At 38.0% G+C, this 14,722-nt stretch overlaps 1 protein-coding gene across 4 annotated transcripts in view; it reads left to right on the forward strand.

The window, feature by feature from the left end:
• Positions 1–14,722, forward strand: part of LOC115862333 (zinc finger protein 112-like) — a 36,155-nt gene that overhangs the window by 4,562 nt on the left and 16,871 nt on the right. The window contains exons 1-3 of one of the 4 annotated variants that reach the window (XM_060289101.1): positions 643–675; positions 12,180–12,318; positions 12,421–12,465. In XM_060289101.1, coding sequence (XP_060145084.1) covers positions 12,448–12,465 — 18 coding nt within the window. In that variant the 5' untranslated portion in view covers positions 643–675; positions 12,180–12,318; positions 12,421–12,447. Of the gene's footprint in view, positions 1–588; positions 676–12,179; positions 12,319–12,420; positions 12,466–14,722 lie in introns of those variants that run through there. The other 3 variants (XM_060289102.2, XM_030873993.3, XM_060289100.2) reach the window with 3 other exon arrangements.

Raw genomic sequence — 14,722 nt, forward strand, 5'->3', positions numbered from 1 at the left:
ATTTCAAGTTTCTCTAGTCTGTCTTTATGGGTAGTTTCTATGAATAGGTAGGTGGATAAGTAAATAGAGTTTGCTCTGGTTGAGTTTGCTTTGTTTTGGTCACGTTTTAAAAAAAATTTTTTTTAAGAAAAAAGGGAGAGAAAGACCAAGCTCGACTAACAGTATAGAGTTGATTCATACTGACTATCCTAAAGAGAATACTGACTATCCAAATACTGTCTACCCAAAAGAGAAAAGGCAGTCTTGCGGAAAGGGCTGCCCCCCAGGAGATTCGGTAATGGCAGCTCAGAAGATCCACAGAATCAGAGATAGTTACGCTCCGAAAAGGCGCCTTTAAGGAGATACAGAATTGTGTAGTAGAGCGCTCTAGGTTTGGAAGCACTTCGGCTCCAGGAAGGCGGGGTTACGAAATTCATTCTGGGACGCTGTGAAGTACAATCCACACGCTCAGTATAGCAGCCAGCACTTCCGCCCTGGGAAGGCGACGAGGTGCCTGGGAATTCTGGGAAGTGTAGCCCGGGAACACCGTAGTTGGATAACTTCCGCTACAGGAGGATGAGGCTGTGTCCCTGCTGCCGTTGGGAATTCTGGGAAGCGTAGTCCAGGAGGTCTCTGTAGGCAGAGTCACTTCCGGCCCAGGTACGCGAGGCGGCGGCCTTCTTTCCTCTCGGAAAGGTGAGCCTCCCCTCCCCCGAGCCCGTCTCCCCGCGTCTACACTGACCTTTCTTCGCTTTGTTGTGGGCCAGTAGCGACCCGGCCCTCGACCTTGGGGAAGGAAGCCATCTGCGGCGAAGGGCGCGGTTGGTGCTCCCTTTGAATGAGCCTCCTGGAGCGTGGGACTGTTGGTGCATCCCTGGTTTAGGGGCCCGGGCCAGGGCCGTATGTCTCTGGGGTTGGGAGTCTCCTGGGTTCTGTACTTGCCTCCCCCCCTTTTTTCGCGACCACCAGCACGCGCTGCCGCTTCCTAACAGTATATTCGGCGAGTATGTTCATGTCTCTGTCTCCTCTTCTTTAAAGTTGGCCTTAGTGTCTACCTAATAGGGCTATTGTGAGAGTTAAATGAGAATGTACAGGAAAAGACTTAGAACAGAGGCTGGCTTGTGGTTAAAAATCACAAGGTCTCTTGTTACTAGTATTTTTTAATTTCCTGAAAAGCGCTCAGGTCCCTGAAAGCTTTTGTGGGTCAGCGCTCCTGCTACAGTGTCCCTGGCCCTTCTCTGATCCCTGAAGGAATCGGGGATGAACCCAGACTCCTAATTTTTTTAATTAAAAATTTTGGAGAGGATCACTTCTGGCTGTTGTCTGGGATGTGCACTGTGATTTATGCGGGAGTACTGATGAAGTTCTGATTTCTTTCAGCCTCTTTTCCTCTCCCAGCCTTACTTCTTGCAAAAGGCTGAAGTGAGGAGGGAATGACCCTTTGGCCGCAGGCAGCAGAGAGTCACCTGACTAGGGCTTAGCATCCTTCTTCCTTTTATGTCATCTCTTCGCAGGGGAGAAGACATTTCCATCACTCAAGGGCAAATTCTGCTACAAAGATGCCCTGATATTTGTTGAATAAATGCAGGAAGGGATGGGGGAATACGTGGGCATGAGTAATAATGATAATGTTTAAACATTTAGTACTAAACATTAATCTAGGAGCTTTATATGAATGAACATACTTAATCCTCACAAGAGCCCTATGGGAACTGGGGATACTGTTATTCCCATGTTAAAGATGAGGAAACAGACACAGAGCCTGAGTTGTTTATCCTAGGTCACACAGCTAGTAAGAGGCTTACCTGGGTTTTGAATTTAGGTAGTTTCGATCTGCTGCCTTAGTTCTTAATGTGTTTAGTGTCAGGTTGAGAAGGCATGTTTGGATTTTTATAGAGGGTCATGAAAGCTTTGAGTTTTTGATGAGATTTTTTTCAGTTATCTGCAATTTAATTGAGTTTTATTTGAAATAATATAGTTCATATTCTATTATGAAAATAATGATTGCATATTATACAGAAGAAAATTTATGAAGGATGTAGTACAGGATGTAGCGATAACAGTATTAATATTTTAATGTTTTCCTGTTCTGTAGATTTATTTTTGGACTTTTACTTAAGTTTTTCAAAATAGGTATCATAGGTTTTATTTTCCCCTTAAGTTCTTACTGTGGAAATTTACAAACAGAGCCAAATGTAATAAGAATAAAATAATGAACCCCTGTGGAACCATCACCCAAATTCAACCCTTGTTAACATTTGTCAGTCTTGTATAAACACACCCCTGCTCCAATTTTTTTTTGTTTCAAAATTTTAAAGCAAGTCCCCAACATTGAGTCAGTATGATAGTGATTGATTTATTGTTATAATTGCCAAAAATTGATTATCATCCATTGTTTATATCCAAGACCAAGAAAGGGAGATGTTAGCAGCTACTCCAAGGTTTTTATTTTTGCAGCTTGGAGAATGGCACTCATTTGAGAAAGCTAGGGGACACGAGCATTGCACTTTGGAGAGGGATGGTTCCAAAGTCCAATGCTCTTTGTTTTCCCGTATACAGTTTGACTTACCTATGTCTTGGGGCTCTTTGTTTCTCATCTCTCTCTTTTCATACACTGAAAGTTCTTCTGTTGCCGGGACCATGTCATATTTTTCTCTGTGTGCCCAGCACACAGTACAAGATTGGCAAGGGTTTGGAGTTAGAGTAGCTACTCAACAGACTGCCGGCATCAAGAGTTTGCAGTGCAGAATTCCTGAAATTGGAATTAGGTAACAAAACAGAATAGAAATAACCCATGGAGATGTTCCTTAATCTTTAATGTTGGTGAGCTGTAGAATCCATCATCTATTTCAGATTGTTGAAATGCTTATGAGCAATTATTTTCATGATCTAAAACAAATTTCCTGAGATATACATTGATAGAAATGATAACAGCTAACATTTATAGATTGTGTTTTATGACCAGGCAGTGTTTCCAGTGACTTACAGATACTTATTTTTCATAACAAACCTATCATTACCCTCATTTTACAGATGAGAAGCAGGTTTTTTAAAACAATCATCGTACAGTAAAATTAACTGTTTTTTTCCTGTTTGGGATACAAGTCTATTAATTTTACCACAGGTGTAGATTCGTATAATCACCACTTTCATCAGCCACAGAACAGTTCCATCACACCAAAACATTCTCCTATTTTCCTTTTATAATCACCCCTCACCGCATCTGTAACCACTGGTGACCACTATAACCCTATAATTTCATCTTTTTGAGAATGTCACACAAATGGCCTTATACCACGTGTAACCTTTTAGGGCTGGATTCTTTAACTCAGCATAATGCGTTTTTTTAATGAAAAATTTTATTTGAGCCAAATCGAGGATTATAACCTGGGAACAGCATCTCAGAGAGCTCCAAGAACTGTTCCCAGCTTAATGCCTTTGACATTCATCCTAGTTGTGTATCAGTACTTTGTTTTTATTGCTGATTAATATTACATTTATGGATATACCATAGTTGATCCATTCACCCATTGAAGAATATTTGGAATGTTTCTAGCTTTTGGCATTTATGAAGAAGCTGCTATAAATATTTGTGTACAAGGTTTTCTTTGCTTATTTTTCTAGAATTCATAACCAGGAATGGGATTGCTGGGTCATAAAGGAAAATGTACGTTTAACTTTGTAAGAAGTGGCCAAATTATTCTCCAGGGTATCTACTATTTTGCATTCCCATTAATGATATATGAGAGTACCAGTTGCTCCACATCCTTGTCAGCACTTAGTATTTTCTGGTTTTGTTTTTTTAATTTTAGCCATATGGTAGGCATGTGTTGGTATCTTATTGTGACTTTTATATACATTTCCTTAAAGACTAATGATGTTCAGCAGATATACCTTTTTTCAGCTTATTTATCTTCTCTACTAAAGTGTTTTGCCCAGTTTTAAATTGAGTAATTGAGTTGTGTTTTCCATATTGTTGATGTTTGAGAGTTATTCATGTATTCTAGATACAAGTCCTTTGTCAAGATATGTCCTTTGCAAATATTTTTTCTCAGCCTATAGCTTATCTTTTCATTCTCTTAACAGTGTCTTTTGCAGAGCAAAAGTTTTTAATTTTGATGAAGTCTGATTTATCAGTGTTTTCTTTTATGAATTGTTCCTTTCATGTCTAAGATCTCTGCCTAATTCCAAGTCAGGAAGATTTTTCTCTTATATTTTCTTCTAGAAGTAATGATATCTACTTTTTCATTCCTAATATTGGTAACTTTTGTTGTCTCTCTTTTATTTTTTGCCACTCTTGCTAGAGTTTTTGTTATGGTAAAAAAAACAACAACTGCTTTTGGTTTCATTGATTTCTGTATTTAGCTTTATTATATCCTTTCTTTTGCTTGACTTGGGTTTATTTTGCTTCTCTTTTCTAGTATCTTAAGTGTAACTTATAGGTTTTCTTTTCTTTTTTTTTTTTTTTTTGCGGTACGCGGGCCTCTCACTGTTGTGGCCTCTCCCGTTGCGGAGCACAGGCTCCGGACCCGCAGGCTCTGCGGGCCGTGGCTCACGGGCCCAGCCGTTCTGCGGCATGTGGGATCTTCCCGGACCGGGGCACGAACCCGTGTCCCCTGCATCAGCAGGCGGACTCTCAACCACTGCGCCACCAGGGAAGCCCTATAGGTTTTCTTTTAAGAAGTTGAGCAAATCCCAAACAGGATGAACTCATAGCAATCCAAGCCCAGGCACATTATAATCAAACTGCTGAAAACGAAAGACAAAGAAAGAAACTAGAAAGGAGCCAGAGAAAACTAATGCATTACCTTTATGCTCTAGTTGTCATATATTGCATGTATATAACTTGAAAACCCTATAGTGTTATAATTTTTGCTTCCAATGGTCAAATATATTTTAAAGAACTCGAGATGAGTAACCTATCATATTTTCCCAAGTATTTACTGTTCTGTTGCTCCTCCTTCCTGATGATGCAAATTTCTTTCTTTTATTTCCTTTGAAAGTTTTCCTTCACCAATCCTTTTAGAGCAAGTCTGCTCCCTGTGAATTCTTAGTTCATCTGAGAATATCTTTATTTCACCTTCATTCCTAAATATTTTTCTAAACTATTATCTTTAGTATACAATTCTGCTTTGACAGTTCTTTTCTTTCACTACTTTAAAAGTGTATTGTGCTACTTCCTTCTGGCCTCATGGTTCCTAATGAGAAATCTGGGTTCATTCGAATCATTGTACCCCTGTAGGTAATGCATTGTTCTTCTCTGGCTGCTTTCAAGCAGCATTATCACCTGGGAGCTCTATATAAAGGCAGGTCCTTGGGTCCAGTTTCATGTCAATTTATTTAGAATTTTGAAGGGGTGGGACCAAGGCTCTTACTTTTAATAGGAGCCCCAGGTGATCTTTATTTACTTTAAGATTGAACAAGTGCTTGTTGAACAGCCTCATTTAATTTTTAACATTTATTGTTTAACCTACATATAGTAAAATTATTTTTAGTGTACAATTCTGAGTTTTGGCAATTGCATCACACTAAAAATTTGTGCGGAATGAAGATCTGCCTTGTTTTAACTTTTGACAACAATGGAAATTTATGAAGTAGCTTGGCACTACTTGGGATTCAAACAAAATTAGTTGTCATTGAAATGACTTTACTACAGTATAAGTGCTATTTTTGCCTTCTAGGTTGAATTCATTAAAAAACATCATGAAGTCTGCAGCTAAAGCTAATTTCCAAAGCCATTCAGTATTCAATAATAGTGGTGGAGGGCAGCTTTTCTCACTTAGAAAGCCCGAGATTTAAAACATCACAATAAAACTTTACTGCAGCTCAGCCATTGAACTCCTGGGTGGTAAGGCAAGTCAGGATATTTAGCTTCTGTTTCTGACGAAATTCATGAAACTTTTGATGATTAAGTCCATGAGAGTAAATGAAGTTCACTGTTGATGCTGCTGCTTCAATAGCACCTGATATATTAAAATATTTTCTGCAAAGTACCTGCTGATGAATAATACAATAAAGAACCATAGACTACAAACTGACGTTTTTACCAGCTTTATAAATTTGTAATCAGTTTTCACACAGTCCAGAAGATTACGCTTCAGGTTACACTGAATTAGTATGTTTTCAACTTCTTTGAAAATATTTTCACTTGTAGTTGTTCCACGCAGGCTATTCTGGTGACTTACTGATCAGTCACTTCAAACTTGGCAATGATTCCTTCAATAAACAGTTACCGAGCAACATCTGTGACATATGCTGAATTGCCAAGAGCCAAATAAAGTTTATCAGAATTATTTCCCTTGTATTTTAATTGACTATAGTGTTCCCATTGTGTTCAACTCTTTGAGCAACGATTCTTGCCCAAAGTCTAATAATCTTAGAAAAGTTTATTTTTTCAGGACACATTTCTTTGGCTGCCGCAGTCAAACATGATTTAATTAACTCATCATTGTTAAATTGCTTTATTTGCTTGGGACAGAAATAGAAGCTGAATATCTGAATATCCAAAACTTATTTTGGTTACAGCCTCATTTTCATTACTTTTGTGAAGAATATCTGTTCCAATGAGACGTTTCATTAAAATTTTTAAATCCTTCTGACCAGTGCTTTGCTGTGAATTGAGCACGTTTGTGATGAATGCTTAGTCTGCTAATGCTCACATATGTTGTACTCTTTTAGCACAGCTATGTTGTTGCTGCATAAAAGGCAAAAGGCTTTGCCATCTAATTCTGTCACAAAATATTTTACTTCCAATGTGCCTTAAAAGTGCAACATTTGAAGTCTGTTTTTCTCTTCTTGTTTTGACATGATGAGTATGTGCTAGTAATAAAAAAAATTAAATGTTGTGGTACATCATTACATGCGATACTTTAAAAAACACATGTGATACTTCAATTGCTGTTGAGCTATAGCTAGGTCACTATGATTTGTACTGTGTTTAGCAACAGTATAAAGAAATGAGAGGGGCACATACGGTCTCTGTTGTAACTACACAACTCTGCTGCTGTAGTATGAAAGCAGCCATAGGCAATATGTAAACAAATGAGCCTGATAATGTTCCAATAACACTATGGACATTGAAATTTGAATTTCATGTAATTTTTATGTGTCTTAATATTCTTTAAAAAAATTTTCCCAACCATTTAAAAAACTCAGTCCATCTCTAAGAATGTTAAAAACCATCATTAGCACACAGCCTATACAAAAAGAAGCAGTGGACCATAATTGGCCATATTTTGCCAACGCTGATTTTAACTAGTGTTTTCATGTTTTCAGTTACATCGATTTATGTTTTATGTTTATTTTGGACTTATTGACTTCTGTCTTACGTTTATTATTTCCTTTGTTTCTGTTTGTTTTAGGTTTAATTTATTTGCCCTTTTCCCCCTAGTTCTTAGCTTAGATAATGGATTTAAGACTCCTCCTCTGTTGTAATATATACATCATTGAATACATTTTTTTAAAGAATATCTGCTTTGGCAGGATCTCATACATTTTGATATGTTGTGTCTTCATTTTCATTCCATTCAAAATATGCTCGTTCTTTCTTTCTTTGGTTGCTCTGGGTCTTAGTTGTGGCAGGCAAGCTTCTTAGTTGTGGCAGGCAGGCTCCTTTAGTTGCAGCTCGAAGGCTCCTTAGTTGTGGATGGTGGGCTCCTGAGTTGTGGTTCACCAGCTCCTTAATTGCGGCATGCAGGCTCTTTAGTTGTGGCATGTGAACTCTTAGTTGTGGCATGCATGTGGGATCTAGTTCCCTGACCAGGGATCAAACCCGGGCCCCCTGCATTGGAAGCGCAGAGTCTTAACCACTGCACCACCAGGGAAGTCCCTGCTCTACTTTCTTTTGTGACTTGGTCCATTGGTTGCTAGAAGTATGCTGTTTAATTTCTAAATGTTTGGAGATTGTCCAGATATCTTTTTGTTATTCACTTCTTGTTTAATGCTATAATAGTTAGAGAAAATATCACTTCTGGATACATCATAAACTTCTGAAAATTAAAGATAAAAATTCTTAAGAAAATATGTGGTAGAACAATGATTCATACATCTGCAGATTTCTCATTGGACATCATGTCGGCCAGAAAACATTGGAACAGCATCTTTGAGGTGCTTAAACAAATCGTCAACTCAGAATTATATATCCAGTGAAAATTTCCTTCAGGAAGAAGGGGGGGAAATGTCACACCTATGCTAAAAAGGAGTGTGAAAGGAAGTTCTTTAGGTTGAACAGAAATGATACCAAATGGAAACTAGGAACTTCAGAAATGAAAAAAGAGCAACAAAAATAGTAAGTTTTTTTGTAAATATAAAATATTGTTTTTCTCCTCTTAAAAATGCAACTGTTTAAAATAAAATTTATAGCTTTCTTGGCTAGAGCACTGTATATAGAGAATACATATGACAACTAATTAAAGAACGGGGGAATTGGTAAAATAATAACACTAAGTACACTGTGAAAGATATGTATATTGCAACCCCAGAGGAGGAAAAAAAAAAAAAAGGTGATAATAGCCAAAAACTAATAGATAAAAAGAGATGAATTTAATTCTAAAAAAATTCAACCCAAAAGAGGGCAGAAAAAGGGTCATAGAGGAAGAAAATCAAGAAGGAAAAACGGGAAAATAATAAAATTGTAGACTTAGATCTGACCATATTAAAAATTACATGAAATGCTAATGACCTAAATATGCTAATTTTAAAAGATTGTTAAGATTGGATAAAGAACAAAAACTGAGTATATGCTGTCTAAAGGAGCCCCACTTTAGCTATAAGGGTATAGATATGTTAAAAGGATTAAAAAAAAAGTACCATGCAAACATCAATCAAAAAAGGCTGGAGTGACTGTATTAATATCAGACAAAATAGACTTCAGAACAAGGACTATTACCAGGGAGAAGTAGGGACATTACACCAAGCGTCAATTCACCACGTAGACGTAACAATCCTAAATGTGTACCCGGAAAACAACAGAGCTTCAAACTACCTGAAGAAAATCTGACAGAACTGAAGGAAGAGATAGAGAAATCCACAATTAAATACGGAGATTTCAGCACTCTTCTCAGTAATCAATACAAGCAGACTGAAACTCATTAAGAATACAAAACTGATTACTCCTACCTGAACAATACCATTAACCAACTTGACCTTGCTGACATTTCTAGAACATGCTATCAGTACAACAGAGTGCACATTACTTGCATAAGCTTCAGTTTTAGCAATTTCTGTTGACCTGTCTGAGTTCACTGGAGTTTCTGCTCCTTGTTTCTGATCTGTTTCTCCCACTCAGTTGCAGGTTTCTATGTAGCAGGGACTAGGTCAATTTCTCATTGTGTTTATTGCCAAGTATAGGGATTAGCAGAAAAGAGTTATTCAGTATCTGTTTGGGGTTGGTGTAGTTTTCCAACAGGCAGCAGAAAATAGGAACCTTCAGCTATGTGAGATTGTGTTCAAATTTTCTGAAAATGCATGTGGGAGAATAAACAGTATAACTATTCCCTATCCTTTGTCTCAGTAAGTTTTGGTGGGATGCCGAAGCCACCAGCTTTTTCAGAATATTCCAAGGGTAATATATAACTATTGATAATTACTACTTAAAGTAAATATAGTTAGAAAGAAACCAAGGCTAATGTGTGGCTTCTGTATACTTCATGGTGATAATGAGGATGATACAAATAATAGCTAACATTTATCAGGTGTTTATTGTGAACCTCACTGGCTTTCTAGTGCTTTGGTGCATTAACTCATGTGTTCTTCATAATAACCCTATTTTTATTTCCATTTTACAGATGAAGAAACAGAGGCATCAAGAGGTTAATTAACTTGTAAAAGTTTACTTTGCCAGTAAGTGGCAGAATCAAGATTGAAGCTTAGTGGCCTGATTCCGTAGCCTGGGCTCTTGGCCAAAGCCCTGCTTTTATTAGACTGGCAAAGTTTTAGGAATTAATAAGGCTGCAGCCAAACCTGTTAAAAGGTATCCTGGAGCAGCTGAGTGTTAAAAGCTAACAGGGTCAAGGATGCAGGTGGGCAAACTACTGCCCATGGCTTATTTTTGTAAATCCCCTTTTCCTCCCCAGCTAAGAATGGTTCTTATTGGATTGGCCAAAAGGTTCATTCGGTTTTTTCCTTTCGATGGCTCTAGTAGCCCTTAGTTGTCTTTAACTTCATTCGAAACAATTTTGTTAGATTGTATGTAACAGCTGTCGTATCAGTGTGCATTTAAAAAAAGACTTATGAATTTTTGTGTAGCCATTTTAATATTGAAGATGGAAGGAAAAGAAAGCAACATCTTTGGCATATTATGCCTTATTATTTCAAGAAAGGTAAAAACGTAACTGAAATGTGAAAAAAAAGATTTTTGCACTGTATGGAGAAGGTGCTGTGACTGATCGAATGTGTCAAAAGTGGTTTGCGAAGTTTCATGCTGGAGATTTCTTGCTAGACGAGGCTCCCCGGTTGGGTAGACTGGTTGAAGTTGATAGCAATCAAATCGAGACATTAATTGAGAACAATCAACGTTACACCACGCGAGAGATCGCCGACATACTCAAAATATCCAAATCAAACGTTGAAAATCACTTGCTCCAGCTTGGTTATGTTCATCGCTTTGATGTTTGGCTTCCATGTAAGTTAAGTGAAAAAAACCTTCTTGACCATATTTCTGCATGCGATTCTCTACTTAAAGGTAATGAAAACGTTCCGTTTTTAAAACATTGTGACAGGCAATGAAAAATGGATACTGTACAATAATGTGGAATGGAGGAGATTGTGGAGCAAGTGAAATAAACCACCACCAACCACACCAAAGGCCGGTCTTCATCCAAAGAAGGTGATGCTGTGTATATGGTGGGATTGGAAGAGAGCCCTCAATTATAAGCTCCTTACGGAAAACCAAACAACTAGTTCCAACAAGTCCTGCTCCCAATTAGACCAACTGAAAGCAGCACTCCACGAAAAGTGTCCAGAATTAGTCAACAGAAAATGCAAAATCTTCCATCAGGATAATGCAAGACCACATGTTTCTTTGATGACCAGGCAAAAACTGTCACAGCCTGGCTGGGAAGTTCTGATTCATCTGCCGTATTCACCAGACATTGTGCCTTCGGATTTCCATTTATTTCGATCTTTCCAATATTCTCTTAATAGAAAAAATTCCAATTCCCTGGAAGACTGTAAAAGGCACCTGGGACAGTTTTTTGCTCAGAAAGGTAAAAAGTTTTGGGAAGATGGAATATGAAGTTGCCTGAAAAATGGTAGAAGGTAGTGGAACAAAAGGGTGAATACATTGTTCAATAAAGTTCTTGGTGAAAATGAAAAATGTGTCTTTTATTTTTACTTAGAAACCAAAGGCACTTTTTGGCCAACCCAATACATATGAAAGGTTGTAAAAAGAACAAAAAGAACAGCATTCCACAGAGACAGTTTGTGGCCACAAAGCCCATGATTAGCCCTTCTTTGAGTTCTTCTTCTTCCACAGATGACTTTGAAGTTGCTTGGGAATAGCAAATAAGATAAATAACAGTAAATAACTATTGAGAACAGTAAATAACCTTGAGGAAGAACCCAAGAAATTACACTCCTGTTCTCCAAATCCTCCCAAGGGTCAAGCAGTGAGCCAGTGCTTTATACAGATATAGTAGCATCACGGGCTTCTTTAATCTTTATTATATCCATGTGGGAAGAGGGAAGTATCAGTACCAGTTGAGCTTCCTCCCGCTTCAGGAGGAATATTCACCAGCCACTAAACTTTTCAGAAGGGTGGGCTCAGTGTCTAAACAAATGTTCTTATCAGGGCAACAACTTATTAAGTGAAAAGCCATAATCTCTGCCACGCAGATTTCTTTCAACCCCATCTGCAAGGACAGTTTTATGATGTAGAATGGTATCTGCTTCTCTGCAGCTACAAGATAATAGAAAACATTGGTATAGTTACAACAGTTTTCCACTACTAACGCACATAATCCTAACAGCAGTCTTACAATGTTGGTACTATTACGATCCCAATGCTGCAGCTTGCAGAAAGGAAACCTAGAGGTTGATTAACTTAACCATGATTAAAAATATATAGCAAATGTATAGCAGTGCCAATATACAGCAATTTCATAGCAGTGTGAGGTTTTGAAAACGAATTGTCCCCAGAGGCCACTTTTAACCAGTACCTCTCCTCTCCCACTTAACTGTCTTTCCTTTCCCACATTTCCCAGGATCAGAATGGGTACCTGGGGAACGTCGAGGTGTGTGAGAACTGCCAGGTATGGCGGTGCAGGCTGTCCCATGCTCGTGGGCATCCTGCCAGGATAGCCTAGTGGCAGCTGGACCCCAGCCCACACCCTGCTTGTGAAGGTGTGTGTGCCTGGGAGGAGGGACACCTTTTTCTGATTTGCACAGAGATGCATTTCCCCCTCTCTCATGGCTTCTTTCTTTTTACCTTTTGTGCCTCTTCAGGTCTCTGCCTTTCCCCAGGAAACGGAGATGATGATCAAGTTCCAGGTGAGTTGGATTTTTATTTCCGTCACTTAACAGGTATTTCATTTCTCAGTAAGTGGACACCTTTTTTCTCTTCCTTGCCAAGCGTAAAGAATGACAGCAGACATTTAATACCATTTGTGTGCCGTGCTCTTTCGTTTCATTTTTTTTAATTTCCCTTTTCAGTTTTTATTATCATTGTATTTCACAACTAATGGTGTGAAAGAGAATAGGAATTTTTTTAAATGGGAAAGCCCACACATTATTACCCTGCTTACAAATCACCTGTGTTTTCCATGCTCATTTTTCATGTGCATTCATAACTATACTTGTAATAATAGATACAATTTTCAATTTTTTTCACTTAAAATTATAGCTCTTAGTTTTTGTCATCTAATATTATTTCAATGAACTGTTATACCCTCTCCCCCATCTTTTTTAACTATTCGTCATTCACAAGCTTTTAAATTCATGAGGATTCTCACAGTTTTACACAACAGTATCAGATTCTCTACATCTAGTCTTTACTCAAAAAGCAATTCTGAGAGAATTCTGATACTATTTGTCCTTATGTTCTAGGGACTCAAAACTTAAAAAAAAATTATTTTTCTTAAGTGGTACCTTTGTAAAAAGACTACTTAAAGGATGGTTTTGTCTAACAGGGTCATACTGAGGCTGAACTCAGAAAAAAATAGTGTTAGCTGTTTTTGTTCAAAAAGAGCTAGATTCTTTCTTTCCAGGACCTGAAAGCTTTCTTTATCTGTGTCTGTGTCTGTGTGCCTGTGTGTCACACCATTCATGAATTAATTTATTAGAGCATTACAGGTACTTACTTTTAAAATTTTAGTTATACTATAAGACACACAGGCACTTTCCATCTGTCGTGCTATTCACTGCTCTAAGAGGGGCTTGGAATCATCTTCACTGTCAACATGAAGATAAGAGGTTCATGTAAGTTGAAGACCTGTTCAAGTTCCTACAGTAGGCAAGTATCTGGCCAACTCCAAAGCCTTTGCTTCTGGATTAAGAGTATCAGGTGTACCATTTGGGTGGAAAGAAGGGCAGAAAAAAACCCCAAACACACAGACAAACAAAAAACAAACCAGAGTTCTCATTCAGAGACCAAGACTTGAAGTTGTGATGTTCAGAGCTCCAGCCAGAACAAATACACTGTTGAGCAGGTCTTCATATAGAAATTTTAAATTTCCCTATAGCAAAAAATTAAAAGACAAATAGCAAGGTAGAAAGAAAAATCTTTATAACATACATGGAAGAAAAGGCCTTACTATTCCCAAATGAATGAATGTTATTACAAAACAAGAAATAGAGATGACCAGCAAACCTATGAAAAGGGAATGATCTTCATTACTAATCAACTTTGTGAAAAAAATTTTTTTTGCCGCACCGGGTGGGATCTTAGTTCCCTGACCAGGGATCGAACCTGTGCCCCTTGCAGTGGAAGCACGGATTCTTAACCACTGGACCGCCAGGGAAGTTCCGTGAAAATTTTTTGAGATAACTAGTTTTTACTTCCCAAATTGACTTCTGAGATTATCAAAGATTTTTTCTTTTTAATATTCATGTCCATTGTTGGCCAGGGTATAGAGGTTTAGGGATTTATACTTCCTTGGAAGCAGAATAAGTTAAGAAAAATCTTTTTGGAGGAAACATCTGCCATTATGGTTTCAAAACTTTAAAGTTTGTTATTCTTCAACATTACCATTTCTACTTTTTGTAATTTATTTTAAGGAGATAGCCAGCAGAGTTCCAGGGACTAAGGTCTATATGGAAAGATTTTTTTTGCAACATTGTTTATAATAAGTAATCTAAAACTAAGCATGCATTATTTGGATCAGTTCACTATATTCTCAGTCATCAATTTCTTGAATTACTATGCAGCCCTGAAGTGGGATGCCAGAAATCGTCGTCGTCGTCGTCATCATCATCATCATCATCATCTTCCATCATCATCACAATAATAGTTATCATTTATTGGGTACTTACTGTGTACCAGTCACTGTTCCTGAGTGCTTTACCTATAGTCACTCGTTTTATTACCAGTACCCTAAGGTACAGTTATCAGCCTGCAAATGAAGAGAGGATGAGGATCAAGTCCAAGGTCCCACAGCAGAGCATCCTGAGGTGAACACAGGCATTCAGGCTCCAGGGCTGCGCCCATAAATGCTGCACATCTAGATGGGGCACAGAGGAGGAGCTACATACTCGAACAGTAAGGATGACTCGTGCCCTGTAAGATCAGCACATTAAATAAGTGGTGTAA

This window comes from Globicephala melas, chromosome 19 (assembly GCF_963455315.2).
Source record: "Globicephala melas chromosome 19, mGloMel1.2, whole genome shotgun sequence".
Lineage (NCBI taxonomy): Eukaryota > Metazoa > Chordata > Mammalia > Artiodactyla > Delphinidae > Globicephala > Globicephala melas.